Source organism: Haliotis rubra, unplaced genomic scaffold (assembly GCF_003918875.1).
Source record: "Haliotis rubra isolate DU_JTF1 unplaced genomic scaffold, ASM391887v1 Scf536, whole genome shotgun sequence".
NCBI lineage: Eukaryota > Metazoa > Mollusca > Gastropoda > Lepetellida > Haliotidae > Haliotis > Haliotis rubra.
The window spans coordinates 617,581-635,531 of record NW_025767231.1 but is presented as its reverse complement, the minus strand read 5'-3'; the positions used below and the strand labels follow the sequence as shown (position 1 = coordinate 635,531).

The window sequence follows — 17,951 nt, the reverse complement described above, 5'->3', positions numbered from 1 at the left end:
TGAAGGTCTATTAAGGCACACTGCAGTGACAAGAACATTCAGGCAAGGACCTGTTTCGTTCTCCATCATTACATGCTGAGTATCTTCTCTAGATCTTAGTGCTCGATCAAAATGCGGCAAATGCTTCATCACCTTGTAAAAGCAAACATCCATTTGTTGTCCCAGTGAAAGCCTTTCAGACTATAACATGAAACATGCAGCAATCAATAGTGAAGTGAGCGTTATAATTACCATCTGAAACCAACATGGCATTCTTGTTTGTTGCTCGTAACTGACAACTGACTTTTATAAAAACCTTAAATGCATTTGTGGTGTAAACTTTCCTGAAGCACCAACCCACTTCCAGCAATATCAGTGTCTTCCAGGAAGCACTTCACCATCAGGTGGTTTACAGTGGAAATCAAAATGGGAGGCCAATTCCTTGTCAGTAAATGAGAGAGATCATCTACACCCTCAAGACCAGTGGTGCCAGTAGGATGAAACTTCCTTGTGTTATCTTAATATATTCTGTGTTTCCCATTCAACAAAACACATTGTGTCGCCACTTCTGAAGCTAATCTGCAATGTTGCATTTGCAAATACCTTACTGATAAGAATGAAAGGTGAGGGAACATTTTATCAAAGCAGTGTGTAGGACTGCATGTTACATCTTCCAGTTATCAATTTACTGCCCATCATCATTTCTGCGCATGTTCTCCTGAGTGGCTACAAGCACTGTGTCAGAATGTATTGTAGCACTTGTCATGTTTAACAGATTCAACTCTCTATGTAATTGTGACTTTCACAGATGCATTATCAAATCAGTAGTGAGAGTGTGTGCAAAATGTGTTGGGATACAAAATCAAACTCAATCACAACAGAGAAATGTCAGAATTATGGCTGTCAGTTTAGGGTCATCAAAGTAACGAGCTGGGACAAAATTGAGGATTGTGAATCTGGTAAATGTCACAGTGAAGGTTACTGCTTAGCATGGAAGGTGGTCGAAGTCCAGCATGTGACTCAGAACCTCACAGGTAGGAGCCATAAAGTCAATGTGACGGCAGCATGGACAACTGGTGCCACTATAAATCAAATTGCACATAATTACCACTGTATGTCAGTGATGGAGACACACATACAGTTAAATACAACTGTATGTCAGTGATGGAGACACACGTACAGTTAAAAACAACTGTATGTCAGTGATGGAGACACACATACAGTTAAAACAACTGTATGTCAGTGATGGAGACACACACAATACAGTTAAATACAACTGTATGTCAGTGATGGAGACACACATACAGTTAAATACAACTGTATGTCAGTGATGGAGACACATATACAGTTAAATACAACTGTATGTCAGTGATGGAGACACATACAATACAGTTAAATACAACTGTATGTCAGTGATGGAGACACATACAATACAGTTAAATACAACTGTATGTCAGTGATGGAGACACATACAATACAGTTAAATACAACTGTATGTCAGTGATGGAGACACACATACAGTTAAATACAACTGTATGTCAGTGATGGAGACACATACAATACAGTTAAATACAACTGTATGTCAGTGATGGAGACACACATACAGTTAAATACAACTGTATGTCAGTGATGGAGACACATACAATACAGTTAAATACAACTGTATGTCAGTGATGGAGACACATACAATACAGTTAAATACAACTGTATGTCAGTGATGGAGACACATACAATACAGTTAAATACAACTGTATGTCAGTGATGGAGACACATACAATACAGTTAAATACAACTGTATGTCAGTGATGGAGACACATACAATACAGTTAAATACAACTGTATGTCAGTGATGGAGACACATACAATACAGTTAAATACAACTGTATGTCAGTGATGGAGACACATACAATACAGTTAAATACAACTGTATGTCAGTGATGGAGACACAACTACAGTGATGGAGTTATTAAATACAACAACTGTATGTCAGTGATGGAGACACATACAATACAGTTAAATACAACTGTATGTCAGTGATGGAGACACAGATACAGTAAATTAAATACAACTGTATGTCAGTGATGGAGACACATACAATACAGTTAAATACAACTGTATGTCAGTGATGGAGACACATACAATACAGTTAAATACAACTGTATGTCAGTGATGGAGACACATACAATACAGTTAAATACAACTGTATGTCAGTGATGGAGACACATACAATACAGTTAAATACAACTGTATGTAAAGTCAGTGATGGATACATACAATACAGTTAAATACAACTGTATGTCAGTGATGGAGACACATACAATACAGTTAAATACAACTGTATGTCAGTGATGGAGACACATACAATACAGTTAAATACAACTGTATGTCAGTGATGGAGACACATACAATACAGTTAAATACAACTGTATGTCAGTGATGGAGACACATACAATACAGTTAAATACAACTGTATGTCAGTGATGGAGACACACATACAGTTAAATACAACTGTATGTCAGTGATGGAGACACATACAATACAGTTAAATACAACTGTATGTCAGTGATGGAGACACATACACAACACAGTTAAATACAACTGTATGTCAGTGATGGAGACATACAATACAGTTAAATACAACTGTATGTCAGTGATGGAGACACACACAACAGGTCTTAGGGTGAAATTAAATACAACTGTATGTCAGTGATGGAGACACATACAATACAGTTAAACACAACTGTATGTCAGTGATGGAGACACATACAATACAGTTAAATACAACTGTATGTCAGTGATGGAGACACATACAATACAGTTAAATACAACTGTATGTCAGTGATGGAGACACATACAATACAGTTAAATACAACTGTATGTCAGTGATGGAGACACATAATACAGTTAAATACAACTGTATGTCAGTGATGGAGACACACATACAGTTAAATACAACTGTATGTCAGTGATGGAGACACATACAATACAGTTAAATACAACTGTAGTGATGTCAGTGATGGAGACACATACAATACAGTTAAATACAACTGTATGTCAGTGATGGAGACACAGATACAGTAAATTAAATACAACTGTATGTCAGTGATGGAGACACATACAATACAGTTAAATACAACTGTATGTCAGTGATGGAGACACATACAATACAATTAAACACAACTGTATGTCAGTGATGGAGACACATACAATACAGTTAAATACAACTGTATGTCAGTGATGGAGACACATACAATACAGTTAAATACAACTGTATGTCAGTGATGGAGACACATACAATACAGTTAAATACAACTGTATGTCAGTGATGGAGACACATACAATACAGTTAAATACAACTGTATGTCAGTGATGGAGACACACACAATACAGTTAAATACAACTGTATGTCAGTGATGGAGACACATACAATACAGTTAAATACAACTGTATGTCAGTGATGGAGACACATACAATACAGTTAAATACAACTGTATGTCAGTGATGAGAGACATTACAATATACAGTTAAATACAACTGTATGTCAGTGATGGAGACACACAATACAGTTAAATACAACTGTATGTCAGTGATGGAGACACATACAATACAATTAAATACAACTGCCAACATACAGTTAAATACAACTGTATGTCAGTGATAGATACATACAATACAGTTAAATACAACTGTATGTCAGTGATGGAGACACATACAATACAGTTAAATACAAGTTACAACTGTATGTCAGTGATGGAGACACATACACACAGTTAAATACAACTGTATGTCAGTGATGGAGACACATACAATACAGTTAAATACAACCGTATGTCAGTGATGGAGACACACATACTATACAATACAGTTAAACACAACTGTATGTCAGTGATGACACATACAATACAGTTAAACACAACTGTATGTCAGTGATGGAGACACATACAATACAACCGTAAATACAACTGTATGTCAGTGATGGAGACACACACAATACAGTTAAATACAACCGTATGTCAGTGATGGAGACACATACAATACAGTTAAATACAACTGTATGTCAGTGATGGAGACACACACACAGTTAAATACAACTGTATGTCAGTGATGGAGACACATACAACACAATACAAAGTTAAATACACTGTATGTCAGTGATGGAGACACATACAATACAGTTAAATACAACTGTATGTCAGTGATGGAGACACATACAATACAGTTAAATACAACTGTATGTCAGTGATGGAGACACATACAATACAGTTAAACACAACTGTATGTCAGTGATAGACACATATACACACTACAACTGTAACAGTATGTCAGTGATTATATATACAGTTAAATGGCAACTGTATGTCAGTGATGGAGACACACAATACAGTTAAATACAACTGTATGTCAGTGATGGAGACACATACTATACAGTTAAATACAACTGTATGTCAGTGATGGAGACACACATTATTACAGCACAGTTAAATACAACTGTATGTCAGTGATGGAGACACATACAATACAGTTAAATACAACTGTATGTCAGTGATGGAGACACATACAACACAGTTAAATACAACTGTATGTCAGTGATGGAGACACATACAATACAGTTAAATACAACTGTATGTCAGTGAGATGGAGACACACACAATACAGTTAAATACAACTGTATGTCAGTGATGGAGACACACAATACACAATAATACAACTATGTCAGTGATGGAGACACATACAATACAGTTAAACAACTGTATGTCAGTGATGGACATCACATACAATACAATTAAATACAACATGTCAGTGGATGTCAGTGATGGAGACACATACACAGTACAGTTAAACACAACCGCATGTCAGTGATGGAGACACATACAATACAGTTAAAAATACAACTGTATGTCAGTGATGGAGATTACATCATAACATAACAGTTAAATACAACCGTATGCCCAGTGATGGACACACGAATACAGTTAAATACAACTGTATGTCAGTGATGGAGACACATACAACCACAGCATATATAAATAAACAAACCGTACGCTACCAGCGATGGAGATCACAATTGACACACACAGCCAAACACAACTGTATGTCAGTGATGGAGACACATACAATACAGTTAAATAATAACTGTATGTCAGTGATGGAGACACACATACAGTTAAACACAACTGTATGTCAGTGATGACAAACACAACCAATACAGTTAAATACAGTGATGTCATGATGGAGACACATACACAGTTAAATACAACTGTATGTCAGTGATGGAGACACATACAATACAGTTAAACACAACTGTATGTCAGTGATGGAGACACATACACAGTTAAAATACAACTGTATATGTCAGTGATGGAGGAGACACATACAATACAACAAATAACCGTACGTCAGTGATGGAGATCAATACAATACCAAAGTAAATACAACCGTATGCCCGTGATGACACCACATACAATACAACTAAATACCAACCGTACGTCAGTGATGGATATCACATACACCACAGCCAAATACAACCATTATGTCACAGTGATACAACAATAACATACAAACTGTATGTCAGTGATGACACATACAATACAGTTAAATACAACTGTATAGTCAGTGATGGAGACACATACAATACAGTTAAATACAACTGTATGTCAGTGATGGAGACACATACAATACAGTTAAATACAACTGTATGTCAGTGATGGAGACACATACAATACAGAGCCAAATACAACTGTATGTCAGTGATGCGACATCATATCAATACAGTTAAATACAACTGTATGTCAGTGATGGAGACACATACAATACAGTTAAATACAACTGTATGTCAGTGATGGAGACACATACAGTTAAATACAACTGTATGTCAGTGATGGAGACACACAACAATACAGTTAAATACAACTGTATGTCAGTGATGGAGACACATACAATACAATTAAATACAACTGTATGTCAGTGATGGAGACACATACAATACAGTTAAATACAACTGTATGTCAGTGATGGAGACACATACAATACAGTTAAATACAACTGTATGTCAGTGATGGAGAGACATACATACAGTTAAATACAAATACAACTGTATGTCAGTGATGGAGACACATACAATACAGTTAAATACAACTGTATGTCAGTGATGGAGACACATACAATACAGTTAAATACAACTGTATGTCAGTGATGGAGACACATACAATACAGTTAAATACAACTGTATGTCAGTGATGGAGACACACACAATACAGTTAAATACAACTGTATGTCAGTGATGGAGACACACACAATACAGTTAAATACAACTGTATGTCAGTGATGGAGACACATACATACAGTTAAATACAACTGTATGTCAGTGATGGAGACACATACAATACAGTTAAATACAACTGTATGTCAGTGATGGAGACACACATACAGTTAAATACAACTGTATGTCAGTGATGGAGACACATACAATACAATTAAAATACAACTGTATGTCAGTGATGGACACATACAATACAGTTAAATACAACTGTATGTCAGACACATTTGTAGGAGACATACACATACAGTTAAATACAACTGTATGTCAGTGATGGAGACACATACAATACAGTTAAATACAACTGTATGTCAGTGATGGAGACACATACAATACAGTTAAATACAACTGTATGTCAGTGATGGAGACACATACAATACAGTTAAATACAACTGTATGTCAGTGATGGAGACACATACAATACAGTTAAATACAACTGTATGTCAGTGATGGAGACACATACAATACAGTTAAATACAACTGTATGTCAGTGATGGAGACACACATACAGTTAAATACAACTGTATGTCAGTGATGGAGACACATACAATACAGTTAAATACAACTGTATGTCAGTGATGGAGACACACAATACAGTTAAATACAACTGTATGTCAGTGATGGAGACACATACAATACAGTTAAATACAACTGTATGTCAGTGATGGAGACACACATACAGTTAAATACAACTGTATGTCAGTGATGGAGACACATACAATACAGTTAAATACAACTGTATGTCAGTGATGGAGACACATACAATACAGTTAAATACAACTGTATGTCAGTGATGGAGACACATACAATACAGTTAAATACAACTGTATGTCAGTGATGGAGACACATACAACAATACAGTTAAATACAACTGTATGTCAGTGATGGAGACACACATACAGTTAAATACAACTGTATGTCAGTGATGGAGACACATACAATACAGTTAAATACAACTGTATGTCAGTGATGGAGACACATACAATACAGTTAAATACAACTGTATGTCAGTGATGGAGACACATACAATACAGTTAAATACAACTGTATGTCAGTGATGGAGACACATACAATACAGTTAAATACAACTGTATGTCAGTGATGGAGACACATACATACAGTTAAATACAACTGTATGTCAGTGATGGAGACACACATACAATACAGTTAAATACAACTGTATGTCAGTGATGGAGACACACACAATACAGTTAAATACAACTGTATGTCAGTGATGGAGACACATACAATACAGTTAAATACAACAGTTAATGTATGTCAGTGATGGAGACACATACAATACAGTTAAATACAACTGTATGTCAGTGATGGAGACACATACAATACAGTTAAATACAACTGTATGTCAGTGATGGAGACACATACAATACAGTTAAATACAACTGTATGTCAGTGATGGAGACACACATACAGTACAGTTAAATACAACTGTATGTCAGTGATGGAGACACATACAATACAGTTAAATACAACTGTATGTCAGTGATGGAGACACATACAGTTAAATACAACTAAAATGATGGAGACAAAATACAACTGTATGTCAGTGATGGAGACACACATACAATACAGTTAAATACAACTGTATGTCAGTGATGGAGACACATACAATACAGTTAAATACAACTGTATGTCAGTGATGGAGACACATACAATACAGTTAAATACAACTGTATGTCAGTGATGGAGACACACATACAGTTAAATACAACTGTATGTCAGTGATGGAGACACATACAATACAGTTAAATACAACTGTATGTCAGTGATGGAGACACATACAATACAGTTAAATACAACTGTATGTCAGTGATGGAGACACACAACTACAGTTAAAATACAACTGTATGTCAGTGATGGAGACACATACAACTATGTCAGTTAAATACAACTGTATGTCAGTGATGGAGACACATACAATACAGTTAAATACAACTGTATGTCAGTGATGGAGACACATACATACAGTTAAATACAACTGTATGTCAGTGATGGAGACACATACAATACAGTTAAATACAACTGTATGTCAGTGATGGAGACACACATACAGTTAAATACAGTTAAATACAACTGTATGTCAGTGATGGAGACACACACAATACAGTTAAATACAACTGTATGTCAGTGATGGAGACACATACAATACAGTTAAATACAACTGTATGTCAGTGATGGAGACACATACAATACAGTTAAATACAACTGTATGTCAGTGATGGAGACACATACACATTAAATACAACTGTATGTCAGTGATGGAGACACACACAATACAGTTAAATACAACTGTATGTCAGTGATGGAGACACACAATACAGTTAAATACAACTGTATGTCAGTGATGGAGACACATACAATACAGTTAAATACAACTGTATGTCAGTGATGGAGACACATACACAAATACAACATGTCAGTGATAAATACAACTGTATGTCAGTGATGGAGACACATACAATACAGTTAAATACAACTGTATGTCAGTGATGGAGACACATACAATACAGTTAAATACAACTGTATGTCAGTGATGGAGACACACAATACAGTTAAATACAACTGTATGTCAGTGATGGAGACACATACAATACAGCTTAAATACAACTGTCAGTGATGGAGACACATGTCAGTGATGGAGACACACATACAGTTAAATACAACTGTATGTCAGTGATGGAGACACATACAATACAGTTAAATACAACTGTATGTCAGTGATGGAGACACATACAATACAGTTAAATACAACTGTATGTCAGTGATGGAGACACATACAATACAGTTAAATACAACTGTATGTCAGTGATGGAGACACATACAATACAGTTAAATACAACTGTATGTCAGTGATGGAGACACACATACAATACAGTTAAATACAACTGTATGTCAGTGATGGAGACACATACAATACAGTTAAATACAACTGTATGTCAGTGATGGAGACACATATACAGTTAAATACAACTGTATGTCAGTGATGGAGACACACATACAGTTAAATACAACTGTATGTCAGTGATGGAGACACATGTAACTGCTGTCTTCAACCTGCTACAACTACACTGCTCCTGGGAGATATTACAAGGGAAATGAAGCACATTTGTCGCATCTGTTGGCTGGAACTGATCTCTTTGGTAATGGATTACAGTGAGGACGATGTCTAGTGGAGCATGCAGGTGCTGCCATGGCTGGCCGAGCAGTTGATTCCACACACACACCACCAGGCTGTGGGACATGGCTCACATCAAACACCATCAGCAGCACTGATGGCATCCAGGCCCCTGAGCAGGGCACAGTTTTCACCTGATCTCACAACTAAAACATCCACAAAGCCTCATTTCATAATTGTAGAAATCAAACATTCAGGTTTGACAGAGCATGATTCTCTCTGAATGACTGACTGAAGTGATGACATAAATGGTGCCCTTTAGGCACACAATATCATTTAACACTGACAGACACATGGTATCGATCTTTCATTGACAGACACATGGTATCATTGACAGACACATGGTATCATTGACAGACACATGATATAATTCTTTCATTGACAGACACATGGTATCATCCATCATTGACAGACACATGGTATAATTCTTTCATTGACAGACACATGGTATCATTGACAGACACATGGTATAATTCTTTCATTGACAGACACATGGTATCATCCATCATTGACAGACACATGGTATCATCCATCATTGACAGACACATGGTATAATTCTTTCATTGACAGACACATGGTATCATCCATCATTGACAGACACATGGTATAATTCTTTTACTGGCAGACACGTGGTATCATTGACAGACACATGGTATAATTCTTTCATTGACAGACACATGGTATCATCCATCATTGACAGACACATGGTATCATTCTTTCATTGACAGACACATGGACTTCTTTAAATGATAACCAGATTGTCAGGTTTGGCATGTCACCCAACATGGAACATCTAGGAACTACATACAGACACCTCATGTATGGCATATGTCAGCTGGAAATATACAGAAACATCATGCATGGGACATGTAAGCTGGAAACATACAGACACCTCGTGTATGATATATGTCAGCTGGAACCATACAGACACCTGATGTATGGGATGTCAGCAGTTCATTAAGTGTGACAAAGTGGATGGCACCTGCATATCCCTCTCCCTCAACAAGGTGAGTGTCCCACCTGCATATCCCCTTCTCTCCACAGACAAGGTGAGTATCCCACCTGCATGTCCCCTTCCCCCAACAAGGTGAGTGTCCCACCTGCATATCCCCATCTCTCCACAGGCAAGGTGAGTGTCCCACCTGCATATCCCCCTGTCTCCACAGACAAGGTGAGTGTCCCACCTGCATATCCCCTTCTCTCCACAGACAGGGTGAGTATCCCACCTGCATACCCCCCTCTATCCACAGACAAGGTGAGTGTCCCACCTGCATATTCCCCTCCCTCAACAAGGTGAGTGTCCCACCTGCATATCCTCCTCCCCCAACAAGGTGAGTGTCCCACCTGCATATCCTCCTCCCTCAACAAGGTGAGTGTCCCACCTGCATATCCCCCTCCCCCAACAAGGTGAGTGTCCCACCTGCATATCCTCCTCCCTCAACAAGGTGAGTGTCCCACCTGCATATCCCCTCCCCCAACAAGGTGAGTGTCCCACCTGCATATCCTCCTCCCCCAACAAGGTGAGTGTCCCACCTGCATATCCTCCTCCCCAACAAGGTGAGTGTCTCACCTGCATATCCTCCCTCCCCCCAACAAGGTGAGTGTCTCACCTGCATATCCTCCTCCTAAGCAAAACATGTTTCTATCCATACCTGTGCATAGTTGCGCTCACTCTTCAGTCTGGCTACTTCCTGCAACAAGGTGAGTATCCCACCTGCATATCCTCCTCCCCCAACAAGGTGAGTGTCCCACCTGCATATCCTCCTCCCCCAACAAGGTGAGTGTCCCACCTGCATATCCTCCTCCCCCAACAAGGTGAGTGTCCCATCATCATATCCCTCCCCCAACAAGGTGAGTATCCCACCTGCATATCCTCCTCCCCAACAAGGTGAGTGTCCCACCTGCATATCCTCCTCCCCAACAAGGTGAGTGTCCCACCTGCATATCCTCCTCCCCAACAAGGTGAGTGTCTCACCTGCATATCCTCCTCCCCCAACAAGGTGAGTGTCTCACCTGCATATCCTCCTCCCCCAACAAGGTGAGTATCCCACCTGCATATCCTCCTCCCCCAACAAGGTGAGTATCCCACCTGTATATCCTCCTCCCCCAACAAGGTGAGTGTCTCACCTGCATATCCTCCTCCCCCAACAAGGTGAGTGTCTCACCTGCATATCCTCCTCCTAAGCAAAACATGTTTCTATCCATACCTGTGCATAGTTGCGCTCACTCTTCAGTCTGGCTACTTCCTGCAACAAGGTGAGTGTCCCACCTGCATATCCTCCTCCCTCAACAAGGTGAGTGTCCCACCTGCATATCCTCCTCCCCCAACAAGGTGAGCGTCCCACCTGCATATCCCCCTCCCCCCAACAAGGTGAGTGTCCCACCTGCATATCCTCCTCCTAAGCAAAACATGTTTCTATCCCTACCTGTGCATAGTTGCGCTCACTCTTCAGTCTGGCTACTTCCCGCTGTAGTTTGGCGACAGAACGACGTGATGACTGTTTCTCTTCAGCCAGCTGCCGTGTCAGCTCTTCCACCTTCTTCTCTAGGGCATCCTACAACAGCAATGTGACCTTCTAGTTACTGATACCATCATCAGGAAGCTGCAGAAACAAACATCATCCACATGATCTGGAATATGGGTAAGAGCAACAAAACTCTTAGTTTAAGTATTCATCTTCATATATTAGGGCAATTAAAATGATAGAATGTTCATCCTGAAACCTGTCTTACCACAAACACACCTGGACAGACCACGCTAAAATGGAGATCAGGATTTGAACAGGCTCCCTGGAACCCATTGCTAGTAGTAGATGTGACTTAACAAGACTTGCTTGATTATATACAGGTGTCTGCGACATAGAGGGGAGTAATTGCAGTGTTCAACATCAAAATATACTTCTAATAGAGAGCTGACATTGAGGTATCTCCTACTGTGTTGCCAGATCCAGGTACCATCATGTGTTCCTGTTTTACAGGGTGTTTCATGACCCAAACACTGTAACATAGCTATATGACAGTTGCAGTGCTGACAACTGAACTTCCAAACATGATGGTGTGACAGTCTCGGGTCATCATGACATGAAGTAGTACAGATCATCAGTTGATATAACTGAGAAATATGCAGTTCATAGCACAGGGGGATATCTAACATTTCTTGAAAAATGCATTGTATCGTTTACAGTTTTGTTTACAAAGAGTGTTAGGACTTGAAATATTTCAGCCAAAGGTGTGCTGAAAAAGGCAAGCATTCGAGGACAACAGATTGCTATTTCTTATTTGACAGCTAAAAGGCCTACTATAAGCTATTCAGTGTTTGTGTGTGCTGATGAGGGTAGGTGGGCAACAGTGTGATTCAACAGCATGTTGCCTCTATTCACAGTAGGCAGAAGCGTGTGTCCGAACTGTAGGCAACAGGGAGAGCGTAGGTGTTTGTGTCCGAACTGTAGGCAAGAGGGAGAGTGTGGGTGTTTGTGTCTGAACTGTAGGCAACAGGGAGAGCGTAGGTGTTTGTGTCTGAACTGTAGGCAACAGGGAGAGTGTGGATGTTTGTGCCTGAACTGTTGGCAACAGGGAGAGTGTGGGTGTTTGTGTCTGAACTGTAGGCAACAGGGAGAGTGTGGGTGTTTGTGTCTGAACTGTAGGCAACAGGGAGAGCGTAGGTGTTTGTGTCTGAACTGTAGGCAACAGGGAGAGCGTAGGTGTTTGTGTATGAACTGTAGGCAACAGGGAGAGTGTGGATGTTTGTGCCTGAACTGTTGGCAACAGGGAGAGTGTGGGTGTTTGTGTCTGAACTGTTGGCAACAGGGAGAGTGTGGGTGTTTGTGCCTGAACTGTTGGCAACAGGGAGAGTGTGGGTGTTTGTGTCTGAACTGTAGGCAACAGGGAGAGTGTGGGTGTTTGTGCCTGAACTGTAAGCAACAGGAGAGTGTAGGTGTTTGTGTCTGAACTGTTGGCAACAGGAGAGTGTAGGTGTTTGTGTCTGAACTGAAGGCAACAGGGAGAGCGTGGGTGTTTGCGTCTAAACTGTTTGGCAACAGTGTGTGTGAGCATGTGTAAAGCAATGTGTATAGCAACAATGTGTGTATTGGATCAGTGTGTGTTTGCTTATGCGTGTGTCTGTGTGAGCATAGCAACAGTGTGTGTACTGTAGCAGCGTGCATGTGTGTCTTAACAGCGCTGCTTTTACAAGACAGATTGCTATCACACAGTCCCATCCCCGTTTTCACAACAGTCATTCTAAATACGAAGGCAATGAATCCAATAAACAGAACATGTTCTGAGTTACTCTGAGTAATCCGATTGCTCGGACAAAGATCCCATTAGGAGGGATACGCAAATCTTTCTGATCAAATTGTACTTTACTATTCAGCCCCATAGCCTGGCTCAACACATATTCGTCCATAGCAGATTACTTAAAATTAATCACTGTGTCTTTCGGAGATTTTGACAACAGGACAGGAAAGTCGGGGTCATTCCCCTTATTTGTCAGAGTGACGAGCAGTAACGAGCTGCAATCAATAACAATCTATGTTACGGCCAATATGGAGCCACCAACATATGCATTAGCACCCATTATCTGTCTTGGCCTTGTAAGTCCTAACGAGGGTCTGTTCCTCTCCATCCCACCTCGGCAATTTCACGGCTAAATGGTTATATTGGTGGAACAATTATCTTGTGTATTCTTGTCAATGGAGTGCAAATACATTAAGTAGTACTTATAGCCATCATTTACTTTACTATTGAAATGTATACAAAGCCATTGGAGGTTATGAACCTTGTAGCATAGCAATCATATGTGCAGTCAATGTGACCCCTCAATGCCTGGATCACCAGTCAACATGTCAGGATTTCATCAAGGCAACATCATTCAACAGCTCACGCCTCAAATAGTCACTTACATTTCTAATGAACAACACATAGTCAGGAAATTTCAGGAATATATAGGAAAATATGGAAGTTTTAGAGTTTGTGAGTGTGGTTCACATCACTTTTAACATATTCCAGCAATGTTCACAGAGTAGAACAGCAGTAATGGGGTTCACACATTGGTCCCACAACGGGAATAGAACCAAAGTCTTTGGAGAGATGAGCAAATGCTTTCACCATCAGGCTTCTATACCATCCATCATTTTGGAAAACACATGGTGAATGCAGTTCATCTAAACATAAAAGCCTAGCCTCTAACTACCTTATTAAAACAGTTATGAGTATTTCTGGTTTAATGACCTTGACCTTGAATATTAATACCAAACGCATCTTTCAAATGAACTTTCTGCAGCCCAAGCTTGAGTGACCTTTACCTTTAAAGTCATACAATCCCATGCAAAAAAATTGTATTCTTCAAACTATGGTTGTGTTACAAACATGAGGTTTCCATACCAACCTAACAAACTTCCTAGTTTAAATGAACAAGTCATTTCAAGCTTTAATGATTTCCAAAGTTCTGCTCCGGAAAATAGCACTACCACCAATTTCAGTCTAAGTCAAACTTGCTGCCATCGAAACGCCAAAAATATTTTATTCAGAAATCCAAAACTAGCAAAAGGCACCAGTTCACCACTAGACCTACCTATGTATGAAATTTGGTGATGAAACAGTGAACAGTTTTTAAGTTCTGCTCCGGAAAAGAGCACTACCACCAATTTCAGTCAAAGTGAAACCTGCTGCCATGGAAACACCAAAAATATTTTATTCAGAAATCCAAAACTAGCAAAAGGCACCAGTACACCACCAGACCTATTGATGTGCCACGTTTAGTGAAGAAACATTTTAAAGTTCTGCTCCGGAAAAGAGCACTACCACCAATTTCAGTCTAAGTCAAACTTGTTGCCATGGAAACGCAAAATATTATATTCCGAAATCCAAAACTACCAAAAGGCACCAGTTCACCACCAGATCCATCTATGTGCCACGTTTGGTGAAGAAACATTGAACGGTTGTAAAGTTCTGCTCCGGAACAGAGTACTTCCACCAATTTCAGTCTAAGTCAAACTTGCATCAGAAATCCCAAACTACCAAAAGGCACCAGTTCACCACCAGATCCATCTATGTGCCACGTTTGGTGAAGAAACATTGCACAGTTTTAGAGTTCTGCTCCGGAAAAGAGCACTACCACCAATTTCAGTCTAAGTCAAACTTGTTGCCATGGAAATGCAAAAAATATTATATTCAGAAATCCAAAACTGCCAGTAGACCACTAGATCTATGTATGTGCCAAGTTTGGTGAAGAAATATTGAACGGTTTTAGAGTTCTGCTCCGGAAAAGACAAATGTGCATGTATGCACACACGGACGAACGGACGGAGTGCATTTTAATACCCCCCGCAAAACGCGTTGCGGGGGATAATGAAGAAGTTCTTTGAGAGGCATTTTAGAAGTTGTAAAGAAGAAGGAAAAGGTAGTTCTATTTATAGTCAACTTCTGTATTGCAATGAGTGCGACATTTCGGTATAGGTACTAACACTGTTATCAAGCAAGTCAAGATAACGGTGTTAGTACCTACGCCGAAACGTCACACTCATTGCAATTAAGAAGTTGACTATCCATAGAACTAGGCTTTCCTTCAAATGTGAAGAAATAACTAAAACACTGGCTTGCTCCTCTTCTTTGACCATAATCACCCATTACGGTAGAATAATACAGAGTGACATATGACAAACACTTCACTAGAACACATTATCTCACCTCCCTTTGCAAGAATACTTCTTTTTAAACTCTAAAGGTAAATAAAGTTAACAGTATATCCAGTAACACATTACTTGCTACTGACTCAAATATCTTTGACATTTCCTTCAAAAAGCAAATCTAAATCACATAAAACAATGACAGATAATAATTCACAAAGCACTAAATGTGGTGATATGGAAAAATATGCCAAAGTTGAAGAGCCACATTAAAATCAACTTCCTTAAACTTGCCCAAACCTCCTTGTTGTGAGTCTACAGGGAATAGCCAGGGCATGGCAGACAGGCAGCCATGAAATGACACGGAAAGCACTCAGTGCATTCAGTTCCTTGATAATTCTTTCCAATCAATGGACACCAAAAATATAGCTGAGGCTTTTAGGAAAATTTCAGTTTGTCGAAGCTGAATACACGGACGATTCTGGCTCGTGTATAAACATCACTCTGCACACGGCCATTATGGATTAATAAATGTCGTAAACTATGCCTTGTACAAGCAATGATTTTTCCAGTAAATTTATAAATATTACATCCTATAGCTCTGAGATCCTTAGCATCCCTCATCATAAACTGTGATGGTCACTGTAATTACTGTAAGATGGACAACATACTTGAAGAGTACACAGGAACCAGAAAATGTTCCAGACTCATAATTATGTCAGACATATTGATTCTCTTTCAGGCATCTTTGGTAAAAATGACTTATTGATTAATAATTAATAATTTGTTTCTCCAAGGGATTTACATAATCCTTTGGATTCAAATGAATCAACACAATGTCTTAGCATGGCTAAAATTTGTGTTCATTGATCAAATATCATACTTTTCAGAGACACTGGTTGCATGTAATAAAACACTTAAGTTTCCAGAATAATATTACAATATGAATCAATATAGAAAAAATGATTACCATCTTAATCACGTGTTTCTGTCTCAGACAAATGTTTTTTTGAACTCTTCATACATTTCATCACATGAAAATAAATATTGACTGAAAATAAACATATATTTAGTGAACAAATATTTGGCCCTTGGCCATTGTAGGTGGCCGTTATGTGGAGGTGCTACTACAAGCAGTTAAGCCTTTATGTACATGTATACGAGTGCGGGACTGGGGACCATTGCATGTATTGATCAGTCCACAGACAGAGGACACTTGTGTGTGATACAGACAAATCACACGGCTCTTTAGCCGATGACTACAGCAAACACCACTATCTATCACTGTGTTTATGCACTACCGTCCGCTGGTCTCATTCCACTCCATGTGTGACATACAGGACAGTTACGACTGCTACAGCTTGTTCCGTCACGAAATATACATGACATCTACCAGTAAACCCTTCACAAGGTTAAAGAGGCTTACATAAAACAATGGGAGTTAACTATTAATGCCTGGGACACGTGAAAAACAGATTGTCTTAACTGAAATAGATCGCAGCAGACATGTAATCCATCCTTGCTGTGACATAGGACCACTGATGACGCAGGACTATTGTCCAGAATTTCACTTATGTAATTGAGAGATGAAAGGTAACTAATCAGCCTTGTTAATTTCAAAAATGAAACAGCTTGCAGTTAAATTAGGATTAGTTAATTTTGTAAAAGTCACTATATACCAATTTTCTACAAAGTGTGAACAAATGTAATAAAAAAACCAACTTTGTCCCCAACTAAATGTGTTCACTTTATAATGAAACGGACACTTTGTGTGTTAATTATGATGATGTATTGAGTTTTTAGCAGCGATTACTCTCGCTGGTTATATCATAAC

At 39.0% G+C, this 17,951-nt stretch overlaps 1 protein-coding gene across 9 annotated transcripts in view; it reads right to left on the bottom strand.

Annotated features, from left to right (window-relative positions):
- Positions 1-17,951, bottom strand: part of LOC124253232 — a 176,970-nt gene that overhangs the window by 61,749 nt on the left and 97,270 nt on the right. For 8 of the 9 annotated variants that reach the window (XM_046686957.1, XM_046686959.1, XM_046686958.1 and 5 more), the window contains one exon: positions 11,918-12,046. In XM_046686957.1, coding sequence (XP_046542913.1) covers positions 11,918-12,046 — 129 coding nt within the window. Of the gene's footprint in view, positions 1-11,143; positions 11,178-11,917; positions 12,047-17,951 lie in introns of those variants that run through there. The other variant, XM_046686966.1, reaches the window with a different exon arrangement.